The 24005-nt window shown below is 45.4% G+C and overlaps 1 protein-coding gene across 7 annotated transcripts in view; it reads left to right on the forward strand.

Annotated features, from left to right (window-relative positions):
* AFDN (afadin, adherens junction formation factor) overlaps positions 1-24005 on the forward strand; it is a 1370646-nt gene that overhangs the window by 884571 nt on the left and 462070 nt on the right. For all 7 annotated transcript variants that reach the window (XM_075339717.1, XM_075339721.1, XM_075339720.1 and 4 more), the window contains exon 22: positions 9339-9419. In XM_075339717.1, coding sequence (XP_075195832.1) covers positions 9339-9419 — 81 coding nt within the window. The remainder of the gene's footprint in view (positions 1-9338; positions 9420-24005) is intronic.

Raw genomic sequence — 24005 nt, forward strand, 5'->3', positions numbered from 1 at the left:
ATCAACTTTAAAAAGTTGTTTTGCATTTCCTTGCTCAAATAATGCACATTTGTGCCGCCTTTAGCACGCTGCAAGTGTTCCTTAATAACCAAATCAAATTCAGAGGTCAGTTCGAGTAACTGGAGAAAAATCCCATTGTGTTCTGTGAATACAGTATCGGATGATCCTCTGAACGAATCACCTTCAGTATTCGCAACAAAACTTAAACGTTGTTCTTCCAAATGGATTTGCCTACACAAATCTTTGTCAATGGCTCTTTCTATTGTTAATCTTCCTTCGAGCTCTTTCCATTTTGCATAATTAGAAAAATGAGGGCTGGATACTTAATAGAAGTGTAAAGATCCCTTACCACTGACATGTTTCCAGTCTCCAAAACCACCAGGACTTGATAACATGGATTTTGCTTCATTGTCAAACAACCGGCAACAGAAACAATATGTGCAATCTCCAACTGCGTAGTAAACAAGCCAGTATTGTAAAACCTTTATTACAGTACCCATCAACCTGTGGTAATGAGTACTGGCGAAGCGTCTCTTTGAACCATCAGAAAAGTCAGTGAGCAGGAAATTATTCAATCTCACTTGTTTGGGACCCCTTTTAATTGCCTGGCATCTCAGCGCATCAGAAATTATACAGGCCGTTCAGCAGGATCATCAGTTAGCTCTGCATGAGGTTCAGAAAGACGAAGAACAAGTTGCTGATGTGAAGAATCTTCAATTTCTTGATTAACTTCGTCCGTGCTAGAAAATGCTTCCACAGAGACACTCGTATCTGTTTGAATATTTGATGTATTGCAACTGGTAGACTCTCCACTGTCCGTTTGCTTCTTTAGGAAATCCACACAATCAGTGGTAGTAAGTTTCTTCACTTTCTCTTCCAATAACTGCTTATCTTTTCTTTTCTGACTTTCAGACTTGTGCTTCTTGAATGGAGGTGCCTGATCTCCTGAAAGTTCTTGGCCTTGATCCCTACTAGCCATTTTGTCCTAAAAAAGCTGTGAAAGCAAGACCATTTCTGTTGATGTCAACATGATTTATACAGCATATATAAGTAATGAGCAGTAACCTGGCCTCTTTTCTGCCTGATAACTGCACCATATTAAAGGCCTCTTGGATGATTGTTGCTGTGATACAACTATAAAAGGACGTGGGGACTGACTGCACATCTCCCGTGTAAACAGGAGGACAGTGGAACCTTGCTTAACGAGTAACCCAGTATGCGAGTATTTTGCCTAACGAGCAACGCTTGCTGTAAATTTGTAACTCCGTTCACGAGCAAGCTTTGCTGTATGAGCAAATACCGCACACACTTCCGGTTCCGTACATCCACCGCGCTCTAACCCGCTCTTGCAGTCCACACAAACACACACACAAGCACACACAAACACGCACGCACACACACATATTATGCTCATTTTACCTTCTGTTCCATTGCCGGCCTCATGGTTCTTGTAGTTCGCTGCTACAGGATATATATCGGGTAACCATTTTGACCGATGCCGGGACTTCCGCTGCCAGAGTGCTGACATCAAAGGCAGGAGCCTCTCGCCTGATTGGCCAGCGCGCTGCCTTTGAGTCACAGCTGACAGTGGAGGAACCATCGGTCACGATGGTTACCCGATACACATCCTGTAGCGGCGAACTACAAGAACCATGAGGCCGGCGATGGAACGGAAAATAAGATGAGCATAACGTGTGTGTGTGTGTGTGTGTGTGTGTGTGTGCGCGTGCGTGTGTGTGCGTGGAATGGCACAATAGGGTACCAGGATGGGACATTTAACAAGTTGTGGAAAGAATTGTCTGCATTGCAATGATTTTGTATGGGAAATCTTGCTTTGCTGAACAGAGTAACTTGGTTAACAAGCACACTGCCAGAACAGATTGTTCTTGTTAACCAAGGTTCCACTGTATAAGCAGTAGGGGTTGAGAACAAAGATTGCAGTAATATGTAGTAATAGTAATAATTGGTCACTTACTAGTCCACCAGTGGGTTCTGGGCAACAAATCCTGATCGTGGTGTTTCAAAACTGTGTTGGTCTTGGAGTAGGGGACATGTAGGTGCTGTGAGTTAGCAGATGGCAAAATCAGGTGATCTAGAGTATCAGTACCTAAAGTATTAGAGCCCAGCAGACATTGATAAATGTAATTTACCAGTGGAAACTGTCCTTAGAAGTGTACCATTTTCAAAAACTGAGACCCACACCCTTTATTCCATGTTGAACATGCAAATATTCCTTCATTCATGATTGGATTTTTAGATGCATTTCAGCTGCTGTGTATAACAAACATCAGCTGTGATTGTTGCTTGTACAACATGACATACCGTGTTTCCCCGAAAGTAGGACCCCCCCGAAAGTAAGGCAGGGTGGGGGTTTCGGGGGGGTCCGCCAATGTAGGGCACCCCCCGATTGTAAGGCAGGGTAGCGGGGGTGCCCGGGGAATGTAAGGCCGCCTATGGGTGGTGGTCGCGGCGTAATGTATACCTCCTCCGGTGAATGGCCCCCGCAATCTCGCCGGCCTGCGGCGCGTCCCGGGTCAACGCTCTTCCTGCTTGATGCTGATTGGCCGATCAGCCTGTTCGTCACAGGCTCCCTGCTGGCCATCAGCTCGAGCTGTGATTGGCCAGTCAGCCGGCTCGCAGCTGATTGGCCGAATCAGCCGCGATGTCACCGCCTGCAGGCTCGCTCCCATTGGTCCAGCGTCCCCGGCGTCCCTGGCAGAAGGAAAGTAACGGTAAGTTCCGAAACTCTCTCTCTGTGTGTGTACGGTATGTGTATGGGGGCTGTATGTGTCAGAGTGTGTGTGTGTGTGTGTGTGTGTGTGTGTACGGTACCGGTACGATATGTGTGTGGGTGCCGTGTGGGTCTGTACCGGTACCGTATGTGTCAGTGTGTGTGGTGGCAGAGTGGGGGGCAGAACCACTGTATGGGGAGGCTGCAGGGGGGAGGATGGGGTGCATGCCGGACTCTCAAACAATGGGGAGGCTGCAGGGGGGAGGATGGGGTGGATGCCGGACTCTCAAACAATGGGGAGGCTGCAGGGGGGAGGGGGGAGGGGGAAATTGTTATTTTTTTTTTCCAATGTAAGGCCTCCCCCGAAAGTAAGGCAGGGTGGGACTTTTGGGGGTAAAATTAATGTAAGACAGGGCCTTACTTTCGGGGAAACACGGTAAAAGACTAGTGGTGATTTGCTCCAGTTGTCACTGGGACGGAAACACTGGTACCAGTCTGGCAGCACACATACCTTGAAGAGCTAGATCCATTTTTATATACATAAATAAATACGAGGACCCTTCATACATCTGTGACCTAGTCTCCCAGTACCTATTTGCATGTAACCTCTGGTCCCCACAAGACCTCCTGCTCTTCTCCCTCCTTTTCACAATCGCATGCAAGATTTCTCTCAAGCCTCCCTCATACTTTGGATCTCTCTATCCCAACATATCAGACTTGCCTACCGTGGAAACCTTCAAAAAGAACCTGAAGACCCACCTCTTCCGACAAGCCTACAACCTGCAGTGACCCTCAGCACACTATACTGCCACCCGACCATCTTCACCCTCACCTACTGTATCCTCACCCATCCCCCTCCACCCCATTATACCGGTGCACGACAAGCTCTGCCCTTACCTACTGTTCCCTCACCCATCCCCCTCACTCCACTATACCGCTGTATGACCAGCTCTGTCCTCACCTACTGTACCCTCACCCATCCCCCTCACCCCACTATACTGCTGCATGCCCAGCTCTTCCCTCACCTACTGTACCCTCACCCCACTATACCGCTACATGATCAGCTCTGTCCTCACCTACTGTATCCTCACACAACCCCCTCGCCTCACTATACCGCTGCATGCCCAGCTCTGCTCTAACCTACTGTATCCTCACCCCACTATATTGCTGCACAACCAGATCTGTCCTCACCTACTGTATCCTCACACAACCCCTTCACCCCACTATACTGCTGCATGCCCAGCTCTACCCTCACCTACTGTATCCTCACCTATCCCCCTCACCCCACTATACCGCTGCAGGACCAACTCTATCCTCACCTACTGTATCCTCAAACAACCCCTTCACCCCACTATCCTGCTGCATGCCCAGCTCTGCCCTCACCTACTGTATTCTCACCCTTCACCCCACTATACTGATGCAAGACCAGCTTTACCCTCACCTACTGTATCCTCACCCATCCCCCTTACCCCACTATACCGTTGCATGCCCAGCTCTGCTTTAACCTACTGTATCCTCACCCCACTATACCGCTGCACGACCAGCTCTGTCCTCACCTACTGTATCCTCACACAACCCCTTCACCCCACTATACTGCTGCATGCCCAGCTCTGTCCTCACCTACTGTATCCTCATCCCACTATACTGCTGCAAGACCAGCTCTACCCTCACCTACCGTACCCTCACCCATCCCCCTCACCCCACTATACCGCTGCATGCCCAGCTCTGCTCTAACCTACTGTACCCTCATCAATCCCCCTCACCCCACTATACCGCTGAACGACCAGCTCTGTCCTCACCTATTGTATCCTCACACAACCCCTTCACCCCACTATACTGCTGTATGCCCAGCTGTGCCCTCACCTACATATCCTCACCCATCTCCCTCACCCCACTATACCGCTGCAAGACCAGCTCTACCCTCACCTACTGTATCCTCACCCAACCCCCCTCACCCCACTATACCACTGCAGGACCAGCTCTACCTTCACATACTGTAGCCTCACCTATCCCTCTCACCCCACTATACCGCTGCAGGACCAGCTCTACCCTCACCTACTGTACCCTCACCCATACCCCTCACTCCACTATACCGCTGCATGACCAGCTCTGCCCTCACCTACTGTATATTCACCCATACCCCTCACCCCACTAAACCGCTGCAGGACCAGCTCTACCCTCACCTACTGTATCCTCACCCATCCCCCTCACCCCACTATACTGCTGCAGGACCAGCTCTACCCTCACCTACTGTATCCTCACCCATCCCCCTAACACCACTAAACCGCTGCAGGATCAGCTCTACCCTCACCTACTGTACCCTCACCCACCCCCCTCACTCGACTATACTGCTGTACAACCAGATGTACCTACTATGACCCGGACCCTCACCCCACTATACTGCTGCACAACCCATCTGCCCCTCACTCTATTATACATATATAATATACAGAAATTTTCAAGGAAAAAAAAAACTGTTCAAGACAATACATATGAAATGTCAGGTTTATTTAAAAAAAAATAAAGCTGGCCAACACACATAGGTACAATATTAATGCAAAAAAACAAACAGTGGCAATGCATTTCTGGCTTCCAGCAGCAGCTCTTCTAACCTGGGCTTCTTGTACTCCAATGGACCCGGACGGTCCGGACCTGCTTCAGTACTGGCGTGAGTCGGCCAATCGCCAGTGACAAGGTCCTGATAGTAAGAGAGGAGGCAGTGCCGGCGTGCGTTCCCCTGTGGAATGCTTAGCTTATAGGAGGAAGTGCAGTGCGCTGATGATGATGATCATTCTTTGAAGGCCCGCCCACTGCTATCGTAAGTGGAAACGACGTGCGGGGGTTTTGTGACAGCAGCTGGTTGGGACGCATGGCTCCGATACGCTCCACTCGCAACATTGCAAAGAGGCGAGATAAGGTGGTCCTGTCCAAACATGCGTTGCGCATTGTCACGAACAATGACTAGTAATCAATAATCAAGTAGGCGAGGAGGGAGGAGAGACGTGCCCCCCCACCCATCTTGCGTTCCACAGTGGAACACAAATAGGAGGCAGTACGAAGGCCCACAGGGGAAATGAATGGCGCAACGTACTGTAGGTGTCCTAGATAGCGTGAGTGGACCCCCCTGTCAGTACAGGGCCCCGACACTTGCCTGGGTGTGCCGGCTGCTAACGCCGGCCCTACATGCAGGAGAAATGGGGCCTGCATTATTCCTACTGCAGCACACCAAAATGTCGGCTTCTGCATACAAACTTTCGCTCTTGAGATTTCTAATTATGACGGCCCGCTCGTGTGTCCCTTTTAACTGGAGGAAAGTTACCTGTCCCACCATGTCACTGTGGATCGGGAGGGTTAATTATGCTTATGAAGGACCTGACATCTTCGATCCATGACACTTATGGGAAGTTCTGGGCCACCTGATACTAATGGCTCAACTTCAAACAGACAGACGAATATAAGGAGGCACTGAGATAAACGGAAAGAGATACCTTGTGGATGAAGGTGTGTGGATGGAAGGCACTTTCCCCCACCCTCCTTCCTCCCCTCACCGCCCCCTGCCACCCTTTTTTTTTCTTGTTTTCTTATCCTCGTTCTTTGCTCTTCCTATCGTTCGTTCTTTCTTTGTTCCCTCGTAATCTCTTTCTTTTCTACAATTTTTCCTTTCTTACTCTCTCCCCTTCGGTTGGGCTGTTTCGTCTTCCAACCGCTGGGGAATTGGAGGCTGTCGTAGCTCTGTAAAAGCTTTTCACAGTCCAGTTTATATCTTGTTTTACCTAAAATGGTTTGCATTCTTTTTTGTGCAATGTATCTCTCTGGTTTATATTTTGTTTACTGATGTAAAGTTAAATAAAGAATTATAAAAAAAAAATATATATAAAAGGTTTTTTGCATCACTGAGTTTTGATAGCTATAGTTTTTTTTTTTTGTTTGCCGACAGAGTCATGTGAGGGCATGTTTTTTGCGCGATGAGCTGCAGTTTTATTGGTAGCACTTTGGGCCATATAATATTTTTTAATCGCTTTATCTTCTGCTTTTTGTGAAGCTGAATCCATAAGAAACAACAATTCTCACAATGCCATTAAAGTGTTAAGACAGTTTTATACTTCGGGTCAGTACAATACAGCGATACCACATTTATTTAGTTTTATTCATGTTTTGACGCCTTTACACCAGAAAAATGTTAAACAAAAGAACAGTTTTTGCATTGCTGTATTCTTAGAGCTATATATTTTTTTTCCTGATGAAGCTCTATGGCAGTTTATTTGCAGGTCAAGATGATATTTTTAGCAGTATATTTTTATTTATATACAATGCATCTCAAGAAATTAGAATATCATCAAATAGTTAATTTGAGTAATTTAATATAAAAAGGGAAACAAGTCATTACAAACCGTGTGACCCTTTTCAAGTGTTATTTCTGTTAATGTTGTTGATTTTGGCTTACAGCCAATGAAAACCCAAAAGTCATTATCTCAGAAAATTAGAATAATTATCACAAAACACCTGCAAAAGACTTCCTAAGCTTTTAAAATGGTCCCTTAGGCGGGCTTTGCACACTACATCGCAGGTGCGATATCGGTGGGGTCAAATCGAAAGTGACGCACATCCGGCGTCGCAGTCGATATCGTAGTGTGTAAATCCTTTTTGATACGATTAATGAGCGCAAAAGCGTCGTTATCGTATCATCGGTGTAGGGTCCAACATTTCCATAATTTGGCAGCAGTGACAGGTACGAAGTTGTTCCTCGTTCCTGCGGCAGCACACATCGCTGTGTGAGAAGCCGCAGGAGCGAGGAACATCTCCTACCTGCGTCACCACGTCTAACGCCGGTCTGCGGAAGGAAGGAGGTTGGCGGGATGTTTACATCCCGCTCATCTCCGCCCCTCCGCTTCTATTGGCCACCTGCCGTGTGACGTCGCTATGACGCCGCACAACACGCCCCCTTAATAAGGAGGCGGGTCGCCGGCCAAAGCGACGTCGCAGGGCAGGTAAGTGCGTATGAAGCTGCCGTAGCGATAATGTTCGCTACAGCCGCAATCACAAGATATCTCTGCTGCGACGGGGGCTGGGACTATCGCGCTCGACATCGCAGCATCGGCTTGTGATGTTGCAGCGTGCAAAGTACCCCTTAGTCTGGTTCTGTAGGCTACACAATCATGGGGAAGACTGTTGACTTGACAGATGTCCAGAAGGCAGTCACTGACACACTCCACAAGGAGGGTAAGCCACAAAAGATTATTGCTAAAGTAGCTGGCTGTTCAGAGTGCTGTATCCAAACATATTAATGGTAGGTTGAGTGGAAGGAAAAAGTGTGGTAGAAACATGCATAAGCCACCGGGATAACTGCAGCCTTGATAGGATTGTTAAGAAAAGGCCATTCAAATATGTAGGAGAGATTCACAAGAGTGGACTTCTGCTTGAGCCAGTCTTCAAGAGCCACCACACACAGACGTATCCAGGACACGGGCTACAAGTGTTGCAACTCATGACCAATAGACAATATTAGAAGCATCTTACCTGGGCCAAGGAGAAAGAGAACTGGACTTTTGCTCAGTGGTCTAAGGTGGTGTTTTCAGACGAAAGTAAATTTTGAATTTCATGTGGAAATCAATGTCTCAGAGTCTGGAGGAAGAGTGGAAAGGCTCACAATCCAGGCTGCGTGAGGTCTAGTGTGAAGTTTCCACAATCAGTGATAGTTTGGAGAGCCATGTCATCTGCTGGTGTAGGTCCAGTGTGTTTTATCAAGACAAAACTCAGTGCAGCTGTCTAACAGGAAATTTTAGAGCACTTCATGCTTTTATCTGCCGACCAGCTTTTTTGGAGATGGAAATTTCATTCTGCAGCAGGACTTGGCACCTGTCCACATTGCCAAAAGTATCAATACCTGATTTAATAACCACATCGTTACTGTGCTTGATTAGCGAGCAAACTCACCTGACCTTAACCCCATAAAGAATCTATAGGATATTGTCCAGAGGAAGATGAGACACCAGACCCAACAATGCAGATGAGCTGAAAGCTGCTATCAAAGCAACCTGGGCTTCCAGAACACCTCAGCAGTGCCACAGGCTGATCGCCGCCACGCCACATTGATGCAGTAATTCATGCAAAAGGAGTATTGAGTACATTTACTGTACATACTTTTCAGTGTCACTGTGACTGAAAAAGTTCTGTACTTGTTTTACCTAAGCATATAAACTGTTTTGTTTTTTTTGTTGGTTTTTTTAAAGATAAATACATGGAATTTTGTTTTTAGAAAACCATGCTAGTGATGCACATTGCATCATGTAAAACACATTGGGGGAGGTTTAATATCAAAAACAACATGACAGGTTCCATTCAAGTATCTTCTAGTTTTTAATTCTCTCACTTGAATGGGTTTCCTTCATGTCACCTGCAAGGAGCAATTATTATTAAAACCTGTTCACATGTAACTATATGTAAATAGGCAGCTTTTGTAATCGTGCCACCTATTATTATTTTTTTAGAATATCATGTTCACATTATTAGAAAGCAAAATGTTTCTTTAAAAAAATGTATCAAACGTTAATCATTTTTGCTTTTCTGCTTTCATTTGGTGATTATTATTTTGCCTGTATTCTTTTAGCCACTGAGGAAAGAGCCTGAAATTATCACTGTGACTTTAAAGAAACAAAATGGCATGGGATTAAGTATTGTAGCAGCAAAGGTGAGTCTATTTCATATGAAACTTTACATTAGTTCACTACTGTGAAATTGTACAGAATCTATACTGAAAACTTTTAAACTACAATAGTTCTTGCATTGTATAACATTTGTGCCAATTCTTTGCAGTCTCCACTGGGGAACAAAATAATTTGTGTCTGAGATATTTCACCTTATTTAGAATCAGTGAAAAATTATGGCCCTAAAACTCCACTCATTTTTCTTCTATGGTCTCTAGTTAATGAGATGTGATAATACATGTGTATGGATGTGACTGATTAAACACTAGGACTGATGTCTGCTAAACATTATTTTTGAAAAATAAAGATAAAGCCGGGCACTGCTATTCCTGCTAGTGATTTCCAATTTTGTGATCCTTCACTGCTCAGCAACAGGTGCACAATCTAAGTAGTAAGTCCGGGATGCAAATCCACATGGGAGAAAGAATGGCAGCACTCACTGTTGCTCAGAAAGCGGTGGTTTATTGCAGGGGGAGGTGAGGGTGGGCTATAGACGTTGGACGACGGGAAGCCGTTTTGCACGTTTGTGCTTTGGCAGGTCCTGTAGTGCAAGATGCATGAGCCACTCCTATTAAGGGAGACATGGGTCTTGCATCATTACGTGATTAAAAACATCTGTGTGAATACACAATACTAGGAGCATTTCTTCAGGATAGGATATTAAATTATCAATAATCAAAAAACCTTTTCATAACCTAAATATGTCACTTTTTTTTACATATTATAAAAATAACGCCAAATCATTTTTGTCATTCATGCCTAGGGGACTGAGGGCTTTTAGATCCATTATAAGCTTAGATTCCTTTTGTAACAGGAGTCGATTAGTATCACCTGGTTTTGGATTAACCTTCATGATACCGGCAAATTTTAAACAGTCAGGGTTTACATTATGATGATGCGCGGGAGGCAGTGAATATAGCCACACATGATCACTGGTTGTATGAGCCAGGGATGATAACACGGGCCGTCTGTTAATTATGCGCGCATCCCCCGCCCAACATCCTGCCCACCTGTCAGGGCTGGCTTCAGCGGTGAGAGATGATGGGCGTCGGGATGCAGTGCATATGAAAAGAGATAATGAGCAGGCCTATGTGGTCACGGTAGGCGCTGCTACAGCCGGCTCCTGCCTTTGATGATCCGCTCCACCACCACCGCACCCTCCTTCACCCGCTTCACCACCACAGCACAGCACCCATCGGACTATAAGACTCACCCCCCACTTTAACCACAAATTTTGGGGAATTAAAGTGCGTTTTATACACTCTGTGTAGAATTATTAGGCAAATGAGTATTTTGATCACATGATCATTTTAATACATGTTGTCCTGCTCCAAGCTGTATAGGCTTGAGAGCCAACTACCAATTAAGTAAATCAGGTGATGTGCATCTCTGTAATGAGGAGGGGTGTGGTGTAATGACATCAACACCCTATATAAACTGTGCTTAATTATTAGGCAACTTCCTTTACTTTGGCAAAATGGGTCAGAAGCGAGATTTGACGGGCTCTGAAATGTCTAAAATTGTGAGATGTCTTGCAGAGGGAAGCAACAGTCTTGAAATTGCCAAACTTTTGAAGCGTGATCACCGAACAATCAAGCGTTTCATGGCAAATAGCCAACAGGGTGCAAAAAACGTGTTGGGTAAAAAAGGAGCAAAATAACTGCCCATGAATTGAGAAAAATCAAGTGTGAAGCTCCCAAGATGCCATTTGCCACCAGTTTGGCCATACTTCAGAGCTGGAATGTTACTGGAGTATCAAAAAGCACAAAGGTGTGCCATACTCAGGGACATGGCCAAGGTAAGGAAGGCTTAAAAACAACCACCTTTGAACAAGAAACATAAGATAAAATGTCAAGACTGGGCCAAGAAATATCTTAAGACTGATTTTTCAAAGGTTTTATGGACTCCACACCAGCAAGGTGGAGGTAGGGTACTGGTATGGGCTGGTATCATAAAGATGAACTTGTGTGACCTTTTCGGGTTGAGGATGGAGTGAAGCTCAACTCCCAGAACTACTGCCAGTTTCTGGAAAACAACTTTTTCAAGCAGTGGTGCAGGAAGAAGTCGGTATCGTTCAAGAAAAACATGATTTTCATGCAGGACAATGCTCCATCACATGCATACAACTACTCCACAGCGTCACTAGCCAGTAAAGGTCTAAAAGACTTGGAAATGGCGCTAAGAAAGAATGCGCTATTTCCAAGGGCGGCTGCGGGCTGCGGAGAATCCCAGCCCCCGGCTGCCTGGCTTTACCTGATTGGCGATCAAAATATGGCGGGAGCCCACGCATTTATTATTTTCATTATTTCTTTTAAATAAAAAATTAATGGGCTTCGCCATATTTTGATTGCCAGCCAAGGTAATGCCAGGCAGATGAGGGTGGCAGCCCGTAGCTGTCTGCTTTATCTGCGCTGAGAATCAAAAATACCGTGGAGCACTATGTTATTTTTTTTAATGATTTATTTTTACAGTACTGTGATGTCAGGCAATCAAAATACAGGGAAGCCCTTTTTTTTTTAGTTATTTAAATAAATAATTTAAAAAAAATGTCGGCTCCCGCTGCATTTTTTGTATTGCTAGCTAAGGGTCATCCAAGCAGATGCTGGCTGCTAACCCCAACTGCTTGGTGTTACCTTCACTGGCAATGGGAAATCCAGGGAAGCATTTTTTTTTTTTTTAACGTTTTTTGCCAAAAAACAAACAAAAAAAATAACGTGGGCTTCACCATATTTTCGTATGCTAGCCAGATACAGCAGGCAGGTACGGGCTGCCCCCTACCCCCAGCTGCCTATTTGTACCTGGCTGGGAACTAAAAATATAAGGAAGCCCTTTTTTTTTTTAATTATTTCATGAATTTCATGAAATAATTAAAAAAAAAATTACATGGGCTTCGCCCCATTTTTGTGTACAGCCAGGTACAACTAAACAGCTGGGGATAGGAATCCGCAGCGCAGGTTGGCCCAAGCTTTCTGGGCCCCCCCCCGCTGAAACTTGTAGTCCGCAGCCGCCCCAGAAAATGGCGCTTTCATAGAAGCGCCATCTTCTGGCGCTTTATCCAACTCTTTCAGTGGCCCTGGTGACTGGTGGCACGCTGGGTTATAAGGGGTTAATATGAGCTTTGTTTTACTAGCTAGTATTAAGCCAGAGATTCTTAATGTCAGGCAAGTTTGATCCGGCCATTAAGAATCTACAATAAAGGGTTCAAAAAAAGACATCACACAGAGAAAAAATACTTTATTAGAAATAAATACACAGACACACTTAGAGACTCCATGTTTATTACTCCCTCTCACCCCTCCACGATCCTGGACTTCTATCTTCTATCAGGGCGGCACGGTGGCTCAGTGGTTAGCACTGCAGCCTTGCAGCGCTGGGGTCCTGGGTTCAAATCCCACCAAGGACACCATCTGCAAGGAGTTTGTATGTTCTCCCCGTGTTTGCGTGGGTTTCCTCCGGGTACTCCGGTTTCCTCCCACACTCCAAAGACATACAGATAGGGACTCTAGATTGTGAGCCCCAATGGGGACAGTGTTGCAAATGTATGTAAAGCGCTGTGGAATTAATAGCGCTATATAAATGAATAAAATTATTATTATTATTATCTTCTTTCTCCTTTCAACCCATGCAGCTGTGCTACATCAGATAGCACTGTATGGGAGGAAGAACACTTATGCTCCCTGTGCAGTCTAATCACTCAGTGAGTGAGCAGAGGCTGCGGGTTGTTAAGCGGTGACGTCAACGCTGCCACCGATGCAATAGTAACCTAACAGGCAGGTTACTATAGCAACGGTGATCTCCGATCACCTGATTCTCAACGTCACTATTCACCGGCTGTGGCAGCCAGTCCCTGCATGTGGGCTTACTCTGTAAAGAGCGCCGACATCCTTGGACGGGTAGCCAAGCATGTGCCCGAGCATCTTGCCGGTGCACGGCACTCGCCGTGTATACTGAGTACGGAGATGCTCGGGTGAGCACCGCATACTGGCGAGATGCACTGACAGGACCTAGTATGACGTCATAGCCATGTGACCAGTCTGTATCCAATGAGATAATACACACGTAACTGGTCACATGCTATGACGTCACGGAAGGTCATATCATCAGTGCTGGTTACTGGGAGGGCACAGCGATGATCGGAAGGAGAAGCAGCGGGATAAAGTATCTGCAGGACGCGTCGCGGGACCTGTAAGTATAATGACAATGTTTATTATTAACTGTATTCTTTATTTTACAGCCCCCCCGCCCTATCACATAACTGTAAAGTCCAAGTTCGGTGTTGGGACGCAAGTTCGCGTTATATCACAACCTGAACGCGAACTTTACAAAACGTTCGGGCGAGTCTCCCGAACACCGAACATCGGGGGGTTCGCCCATCCCTACAAGTAAGGAAATCAATCCTTCTGGAGGTTCCGGTACAGGAACAGGGGAGGGGATATTTTTCCCCTCCCAGTAAGAAAACCAGACGGGTCTTTCAGGACTATAATAAATCTGAATGGCCTGAATGCTCACATAAAAACAGAAACCTTCAAAATGGAGAAAATCAGGTCAACAGTAAAAATTCTGTTCCCAGGATGTTATATGGCCGTCCTAGATTTGAAGGATGGATATTATCACGTGCCTATGCATGCGGAATTTCAAAATTCTTCAGAGTGGTCCTATATATCGGGGGAACGATTTGCCATTTTCAGTACAGAGCTCTCCCCTTCGGATTGTAAGTCACTCCATGAAGTGGAAATAACGGCCCGTTAACGGGAAAAAGACAAGCCACTAGTCCCATACCTGGACAATTTCCTGATTGTGGACGCATCTTATCAGCAGTGCGTTTTCTGGATGCAGAAAGTCTGCACCATCATGCAAAGCCTAGGTTAGCTGCTGAATCTAAAAAAATCAAGACTGTGGAACCAAGCAGGGTTCAATTGTTCTTGGGACTCATTCTAGATTCCAACACCCAGGAATGTCATCTGCCACAGAACAAGGTTGTAAATATCCTCAACCAAGTTTCAATATCTATTATGTCTCCTGTTATGTCACTCAGGTGGGCCATGTCTCTCCTAGGGTCACTGACCTCATGTATTTCAGAGAATTGCAATAGAACATTCTGGCAAGCAAAGTAGCTCTAAAGGGACAATTGGCAGAATTGATGCTAGAACCATCTATAATCCAGGCCCTCTTTTGGTGGAAGGACATGCAGAATCTGTCAAAGGGCGTAGCCTGGAAGAATTCCATCTCAAGGATTATTACTACAGATGCAAGCCCCAGTGGTTGGGGGGCTCATTTCCAGGACCATCTGGTTCAAGGGAAATTGTCAGAAAGGGAGAAACCAGCTTCCTCGAACCTAAAAGAACTGATGGCCGTACAACACTCAGTGCTAGGCCTTTTACCCTTACTGGTAGTGTGCCATGTACAAATCTTCTCGGACAATTTAGCAACAATGGCGTATATCAAGCACCAAAGGGGAACCCATTTCAGAGCCCTATTAGAGATTACTGGTTGTATATTTCAAGTGGCAGAACACCACCTTCAGTCACTGACGGCTCTAGGCATAAAAGGAGGGGAAAACCGCAAAGCGGATTTTTTGAGCTGCAATCAATTAAAACAGGGGAATGGGTTTTAACCAATCAGTGTTTACCCAAATAGTGAACTTATGGGGTCAACCAGTAATAGACTTGTTCACCAACAGGCAACTGAAAGGTACAGAGATTCTGCACTGTAAATCTCAGAGAGTATCCCCATGCAGTGGACTCCTTCCTCTTCAGATGGGACTTCAGTCTAAGATATGCCTTCCCTCCAGTGATGCTAATTCCAGCTGTTCTGAGAAAGGTCAGGGAAGATTAATCAAGAGTCCTCCTCATAGCTCCCTTTTGGCTCAAAAGACCATGGTTTTCCTGGCTAAAAAGGATGTCCATCTCTGACCCGCGGGTGCTCCTGTCCATCCCAGATCTTCTTTCTCAGGGACTAGTCACACATCCTCAGGTTTCCAACCTTCATCTAATGGCTTGGAATTTAAGAGGTCATTACTAGAGAGTAAAAGGTTTTCCCCTAATCTGGTCTCAACTTAACTCCAATGTAGAAAACCGATAATTACTAAAATCTATGCCAGAACTTGGAATAGGTTTTTGTCTACTCTAGGGGTCCAGCTGAGTGATGAGGTCCCCATCGGTGCCATTTTAGAGTTCCTTCAGAAGGGCGCAGACTTAGGACTTTCCACTAGCACCCTAAAGGTCCAGATGTCAGCACTTAGAGCACTATACAATTATGAGTTAGCACAGGATCGATGGGTATCTCTGTTTATTAGGGCCCGTTATAGAGCAGCTCCTATAGTTAGACCCAGAATGCCTCCATGTGATTTTAATCTGGTGCTATCGGCCTTGACTGAGCATCCCTTTGAACAGATTATGATTGTCCCAATTAAACTACTTTCACTTAAAACCATCCTGTTAGTGACCTTAACATTTGCCGCTAGGGTAGGTGATATCCAAGCTCTGTTGTCGGTTCCTCCTTTTACTCAAAATTTAGCGGATAGCGTTATTTTACGACCAGATGCGGCATATCTCCCTAAGGTACCGTCCAAATTCCATAAGTCTCAGGAGGTAGTTATTCCTTTCTTCTGGCATAGTCCCAAGAATCAAAAAGAGGAGAAGCTATACACCCTAGATGTCCGAAGATGATTGATAAAATACCTAGAGGCCACAGAGACTTGGAGGCTGGATAGATCTTTGTCACCTTTCAGGGCCAGAGGAAGAGGTGTAGGGTATCCAAATCCACATTGGTTAGGTGGATTAGGGAGGCCATTTGCTTAGCCTACACTGCTATAGGCAGATCGGTTCTGGAGGGGTTGAAAGCTCACTCCACGAGAGCTGTGGCAACCTCCTGGGCGGAGAGATCCGATGTCTCTATTGAACACATTTGTAAGGCGACAACATGGTCTTCACCATCTACTTTTTATAGACACTACCGGCTAGATCTATCGTCCCCATCTGATCTCAGTTTCGGCAGAAGGGTTCTTCAGGCTGTGGTCCCTCCCTAAGAAATTCTCTAATTCTCTCCGTGGTGCCGTCATGGGTGAGAGGAAAAGTACATAATTACTTACCGGTAATGTGTTTTTTTCGAATCCATGACAGCACCGGTAAATTCCCTCTCATCTCGCATGGGGTGTTTAAATATACCTGTATATGTAAATAAAAAATAAAAATAAATAAGGGAAAAATGCACTTATGTATATTTGTAGTATAATATACAAGGTGATAGTATAAGTTAATCATGTTTATCTGGAGGTCCTCTCATGCTTTATAATCCAACTGATGCATGGGAGCGTTATCACCCTTTTATTAAGTAGGTTTCCTGTCCTTGAAGGGCGGATCCCCTCTCTCCGTGGTACTGTCATTGGTTCTAAAAAAAAATAAAAAATCCCGGTAAGTAATTACATATTTTTCTATCAGTTGTTAAATTCAAATTTTTAGCAAAACTTTCAAATATTTCTAAATTTCTGCAAACATGTAGCTTGGGATCATATTCAGGAATTATTTGCATAGAGCCAATACATTTTTCCTATTATTTCCAGTTGTGTGTGTTCTATTTTTAGAAGCTGGCTTTAGCCATTTTGTCTCCTTCTCCATCTCTCTATTCTTTCATTTCCTCTTTCTCCTCCCTCTTTTCCTTAATTTCCTGTGTCCTCGAAGACCAGGTCGCCTTCAACAGATGCCACATGTCTGCAGTCATCTTGTTGACTTTTCACAATACAAACAATCACTGACATAACGTTCAATATTACTATCTGATGCTAGAGGTTGTACAGTTTTTTACACAATCTTTGAATTTCTCTGACACAGACTTATGAAAAACATGAACCAAATGTAAGACATTTCTTAATTTCTCCTCTCTGTTAAGACACCAATTTCTTAGAATTTACACACAAATTCTCACGTTCACATTTTGCATGTAAGCTTAACCCCTTCAGCCCCGGGGCACTTTCCGTTTTTGCGTTTTTGTTTTTTGCTCCCCTTCTTCCGAGAGCCGTAACTTTTTTATTTTTCCGTCAATCTTGCCATATGAGGGCTTGTTTTTTGCGGGACAAGTTGTACTTTTAAATTAAACCATACGTTTTACCATATGGTGTACTGGAAAGCAGCAAAAAAATTCCAAGTGTGGAAAAATTGCAAAAAAAGTGTGATCGCACAATAGTTTTTGGGATGTTTTATTCACGGTGTTCACTATATGGTAAAACTGATATGTGGGTGTGATGCCTGAGGTCGGTGCGAGTTTGTAGACACCAAACATGTATAGATTTACTTGTATCTAAGGGGTTACAAAAAATTCATAAGTTTGTCCAATAAAAGTGGCGCACGTTTTGCGCCATTTTCCGAAACACGTAGCGTTCTTATTTTTTGGGATCTATGGCTCAGTGACGGCTTATTTTTTGCGTCTCGAGCTGATGTTTCTAATGGTAGCATTTTTGCGCGGATGCTACGTTTTGATCGCCTGTTATTGCATTTTGCGTAAAACTTGCGGCGACCAAAAAACTTAATTTTGGCGTTTGGAATTTTTTTGCCACTACGCCGTTTACCAATCAGATTAATTGATTTTATATTTTGATAGATCGGGCATTTCTATACGCGGCGATACCAAATATGTGTATATTTATTTATTTTTTAACCCTTTAATTTTCAATGGGGGGAAAGGGGGGTGATTTGAACTTTTAGTTTTTTTTTTTTGTTTTTTTTTTTAATTTTTTAAAACTTTTTTTTACTTTTTTTATTTTATTTTACTAGTCCCCCTAGGGGGCTATAGCGATCAGCAATCCGATTGCTGATCGCTATCTGCTGATCACAGCTATACCGCTGTAAACAGCAGAAATAGTCACTTTCTTTCTTCCTCTGCTCCGTGCCGAGGAAGAATGAAAGTGAAACTTCATAGCATCAGGCATCATCACATGACCCTGTGCTACGATGGCAGCCACCGAACGTCACGTGATCACTCACGTGACGTCCGGAGGGGGCGGCGGTAAGTAAAAAACATGGCCGCGTGCATATAGATCTCGCTGCCAGACTTTGGCAGCGAGATCTAAGGGGTTAATGTTCCGGGTGGAATGCAATTCCACTCGGAACATGTAGGCACACATGTCAGCTGTTGAAAACAGCTGATATGTGTGCCGATCCACGCCGCCTGCCCGCGGGGCTTACCGGGACACGATCCATGACGGAAAGATCCGTCCATGGTCGTGAAGGGGTTAACCATAGTATCTCTATGCAAGACCTATCTGAATGTGTAAAACTTAGCTTACTTTGTTCCCTAAAAGAAGAAATGCTATTCACTGTCTTACCTGGAAATAACTTTGCTTGGATCTCCTTTGTGACTAGGCCCGTTCTGTTCCATATCTCTGACACTTGTAGTACTTCTCAATACATCCTTGGATTGACTTATTCTGTAATGACTCGTCAATTAATGATTCTCTGTAGCTTAGCGCATCCTTCAGACTTCCATTTAAACAGAACACATGTGACTTGCAATTGGGATCTGAATCCTCATCCGTCTTTTTAGGTTCTGACTGATTTTGACGTAATTGTCTTCAATTCCTGATACTTTGCAAGAGGTATTAGCAATACTCGCTTTTGTCCCCCCTTGTGCAAGGTGAAGGAGTTAGTACAAAAAAATGAGAAAAAATATCATCAGTGGCTGACTCACCAAAATTTTAAAAATATATGACTAATTTTTTTTTTAAGTAAAAACGCGATGAGGAAAGATAGACTTCAAGATTTAAAAATAAATAGATGTATTTTATATAGAATAACAATGATTGACAAAGATAAGAGTTGATTGTATGATCAGTTACAGAGAAGAAAAGTATTTTCCTTTATCTTACGTAATGAATAGAATTGAGCGGGATTCGCGGTTCTACAGTTCGCGGTTCGAGTGATTTTGGGGGCTGTTCTAGATCGAACTAGAACTCGAAGCTTTTTGCTAAAGCTGGATAGTTCTAGTTACGTTCGAGAACGGTTCTAGCAGCAAAAAGCCAAGCTAATTACTAGCGGGCTTTCCGCTGTAATAGTGTAAGTCACTCTGTGACTCACACTATTATGAAATTTCAGCGTATAGTGTGCGGGAACAACGCATTCAGATCACTGCTGCTGGGATAATGGTGATCGCCATTTTTTTTCCCTTGTCTTCCTTCCCTAAGCGTGCGCGTGTAGTGGGGCGGGCCAGCATGTCAGCCAATCCCAGACACACACACAGCTAAGTGGACTTTTAGCCAGAGAAGCAACGGCATGTGTGATAGGATGTCCATGTCACATGTCCCTGCATTATAAAAACGGGTATCTGCCCGTCCGGACGCCATTATCTCTTCTGCGTCTGGGTGTCAGTCACCGCCTGCGTAGCTCCTGTCTCCGATACTGCTGTGTACGCTCTACACACACCACTATACACAATAGGGATAGAGGTTTCTACTAGCCCTTGTAGGGGCTCAGAGCCATAGGTGACAGTCAGATCCGTGGAAACAGATTTTAATAGCTACAGATAACAGCGTCTGTGTAGCTAAGATCAGGGACTTCCTCGCTGCATTTCCCCATTAGGAGGGATAGAAAGTGAGGCTTCCTTTCCTGTACACTGACCCACAACCCTGCCACTGTACCACTGTGCCACACTATTAGATCCCCGGTACAAGTCCAAATTTTGTGACATAATTCCAGCCATAGAAAGGGACGCACGTATGCAGGAGTATCAGCAGAAGCTGTTACTCGATCTTTGCATCTGAATCTCCCAGTTGTAACTTGACAAACATGCGACGGTCTCGTCATCTTCAACAGTCTACCCGTACCAGTAGCACCGTATCTGGTGCTGGTAACAGCAATTTTATTGAATCTTTTCATAATTTTTTTAGACCATCCTTTGCAAGGCCACAAGAGACAACAAGTCTGACACATAGTCAATGGCTGGAGAGGATGATACAGGATTATCTCCAAATGAACATCGATGCCATGACTTTGCAAATGGAGCCTTGCTCATTTTGGGCTTCAAATCTTGAAAACTGGCCAGAGCTCTCCACTTACGCCTTGTAGAATTTGTCGTGTCCAGCTGCCAGCGTTGTCTCTGAACGTGTCTTCAGTGCTGCTGGGTGTGTGCTGACAGATAAGCGCACGCGTCTGTCCAGTGACAATGTGGACAGACTAACGTTCATCAAAATGAACAAGTCATGGATCCACAAGGAATTTACTACCCCTGTGTCATCCTGGGGAGAGTAAATGCTTGTGGATTTTGAATGTGCTTGATGCAAATCTACCTGTGAAGTGTACAACTGGGGCACAAGTGCTGCCACTGAAGGGGTGGGTGTGTGTGTGGCCCAATTTTTGGAAAAAAGGGAGACTCTGCTTGGAGTAACCTTGCGGTGTTTTACATGATTTTAGAAGGGCATGCCATGCCTATATCTGTGTCTCCTCCTCTTTTTCCTTGTCCAGCTCTTTTGTTTTCGCATGAGTATATGTCCTTGTCACTTTCCCATGTGTTTGTGTTGTGTTGTGAGTTGTTTGTCACCTTTTGGACACCTTTGAGGGTGTTTTCTAGCTGTTTTTATGTGTTTGTGATTGCCTCCCAATGTTTCCGATGCGTTTCGAGTGGTTCGCCGAACCGAACTCGAACGAGACCTCCGTCGGTGAACCGAACTCAAGCCGAACCGCGACCGGTTCACTCATCTCTAGTAATGGATTCCTTGAGGCTCTAGTGGATAATAGTCCATTTGTCTACTAAATCAGTAAAAGTTTGGTTCTTCACTCATTCATTTATCCTTGGTTCCTGAACAGGCTAGGCCATAGTGACATGCTGGAGGCCTAGTACATGTACTCCATCGGGTATTTTGTTACTGCTGTGCTGCTCTTACACGTGTTGCTTTAGAGACTACCCTAGAGTGAAATGAGCCCCACCTGTGTGTCACATGATGGAGTATTTATATGCTTTAGGTGCAGCTGGTGTTGCAGTACCATAATTACCCAAGGGAATATACACTTTTGTTATCCGTATATATGTATATATATATGTATATATATATATATGTATGTATATATATATGTATATATATATATATATATATATATATGTATATATATATGTATATATATATGTATATATATATATGTATATATATATATATATATGTATATATATATGTATATATATATATGTATATATGTATATATGTATATGTATGTATATATATATTGTGAGGTAGCGTGGTCGGCTGCGCAGCAGAAGACACGGGATCCAGGCATTAAGGTTCACAGCACACGGTTTTAATGTCCAAACAAAAGTCCATAACAAAATACATGTGCCTCTCCAGCAGAGAGCTCAGGAAGTTCTGTTCACTTCCCCACACCTGGCACACCTGCCCTTGTTCCTGATTCTATTTAACCCTTCCTTCAGCCTGTAGGGAAACAGCATTAACCCTAGAGTGGATCTACTTTCTATCATGGAGTGAGCACAACCGGGGCGAGACATACCGGCCGTCATAGATAACCCCGGTCACAGTCTCACATACCCCCCCCCCCTCAGTTCAAGCGTGCGGGGTTGAACTCCAGCCATCAAACACAGGCCGCGGGACAAGGCATCGGCGTTGCCCTGCAATCTACCGGCCCGGTGTTCAACCGTAAACCGGAAGTTCTGCAGAGAAAGGAACCACCGGGTAACCCGGGCATTCCGTTCCTTGGCGGACCTCATCCAGACCAGCGGAGAGTGATCCGTTACCAAGCGAAACTGCCGTCCCAGCAGGTAATAGCGTAGGGACTCCAAGGCCCACTTGATCGCCAGGCACTCCTTCTCCACTACGCTATAATTCCGCTCGGGAGGGGTGAGCTTCCTACTTAAAAAGGTGACGGGATGTTCCTCCCCCTGAACCACCTGAGACAGCACTGCACCCAGGCCGACCTCCGAGGCGTCAGTCTGTACTATGAACTCCTTCCGGAAATCAGGGTGTACCAGAACGGGCTGTCCGCACAGGACCTCCTTCAGGGCCCGGAAGGAGTCCTCGGCCTGCGGAGTCCAGTGCACCATGACGGACTTCTTGCCTTTGAGAAGGTCCGTCAAGGGGGCTGATAGTCCCGCAAAGTCCTTTACAAACCTCCTGTAGTACCCCACGATACCCAGGAAGGCCCTAACCTGCTTTGTGGTCAGGGGTCTAGGCCACTTCTGGATCGCCTCAACCTTGTTAATTTGGGGCTTAATCACTCCTTGGCCTATCACGTAGCCCAAGTAGCGGGCTTCCGTGAGTCCCAATGCACATTTCTTGGGATTGGCTGTCAATCCGGCTGTTCGAAGCGCGTCCACCACCGCTTGTACCTGTTCCAAGTGGGTCTGCCAATCGGAGCTGTAAATAATGATGTCATCAAGGTACGCTGATGCATACGCCTGGTGGGGTTCCAGCACTAAGTCCATCAACCTCTGGAACGTGGCCGGAGCGCCATGTAACCCAAAAGGCAAGACAACGTAGTGGAAGAGACCCTCCGGCGTAACAAAAGCGGTTTTCTCCTTGGCGGACTCCGTCAGTGGCACCTGCCAGTACCCCTTGGTCAGGTCGAGCGTGGTAAAATATCGCGCCTGTCCCAGCCTATCAATCAGCTCATCCACCCGGGGCATGGGGTAGAGATCGAACTTGGATATTTCGTTCAATCTCCTAAAGTCATTGCAGAACCTTAAGGAGCCATCGGGTTTTGGTATTAGGACAATCGGACTAGCCCATTCACTCCGGGATTTTTCGATGACCCCCAGGCGTAACATTGTCTTTACTTCCTCCGATATGGCTTGTCGTCGAGCCTCCGGTACCCGGTATGACTTCAGGCGTACCTTCAGGTGGGGCTCGGTGACAATATCATGTCGTATCAGACTGGTCCTACCGGGCAGCTCGGAGAAGACATCGGGGTTCTGCTGAACCAACCGTCTGGCCTCTCGCCTCTGTTGCTTTGTGAGGGCTTCTCCAATCCTTACTTCCGGTTCGTCCTCTCCGGAGGTCGCTGGAGCCGGATGTGAACGACCCGAAGAGGAGGGAGGTGGGGAAAAAACAGCCATCAGGCTTTCCCGTTCCTGCCAAGGTTTTAATAGGTTGACATGGTATATTTGTTCAGGTTTCCGCCTACCGGGCTGCAATACTTTATAGTTAACCACCCCGACTCTTTCCTTTATCTCGTAGGGGCCTTGCCACTGAGCCAGGAATTTACTCTCCGCCGTGGGGATTAATACCAACACCCGATCCCCGGGTTTAAAGGTCCGCATGGTGGCTTGTCTATTGTAGCGGCCGCTTTGCGCAGCCTGAGCCTCCTGTAAATGCTCCTTCACAATTGGCATGACCGCGCTTATGCGGTTCTGCATACCCAAAATGTGTTCAATCACACTTTTATGGGGGGTGGGCTCTTGCTCCCATGTTTCCTTTGCCAGGTCCAACAATCCCCGGGGATGTCGCCCGTATAACAATTCAAAAGGCGAAAACCCCGTGGATGCCTGTGGCACCTCTCGTATGGCAAACATCAAATAGGGAAGCATCATATCCCAGTCTTTCCCGTCTTTGGAGATCACCCTTTTGAGCATGGTTTTCA

Source organism: Anomaloglossus baeobatrachus, chromosome 3, assembly GCF_048569485.1.
Source record: "Anomaloglossus baeobatrachus isolate aAnoBae1 chromosome 3, aAnoBae1.hap1, whole genome shotgun sequence".
In the NCBI taxonomy this organism is placed as follows: Eukaryota; Metazoa; Chordata; class Amphibia; order Anura; family Aromobatidae; genus Anomaloglossus; species Anomaloglossus baeobatrachus.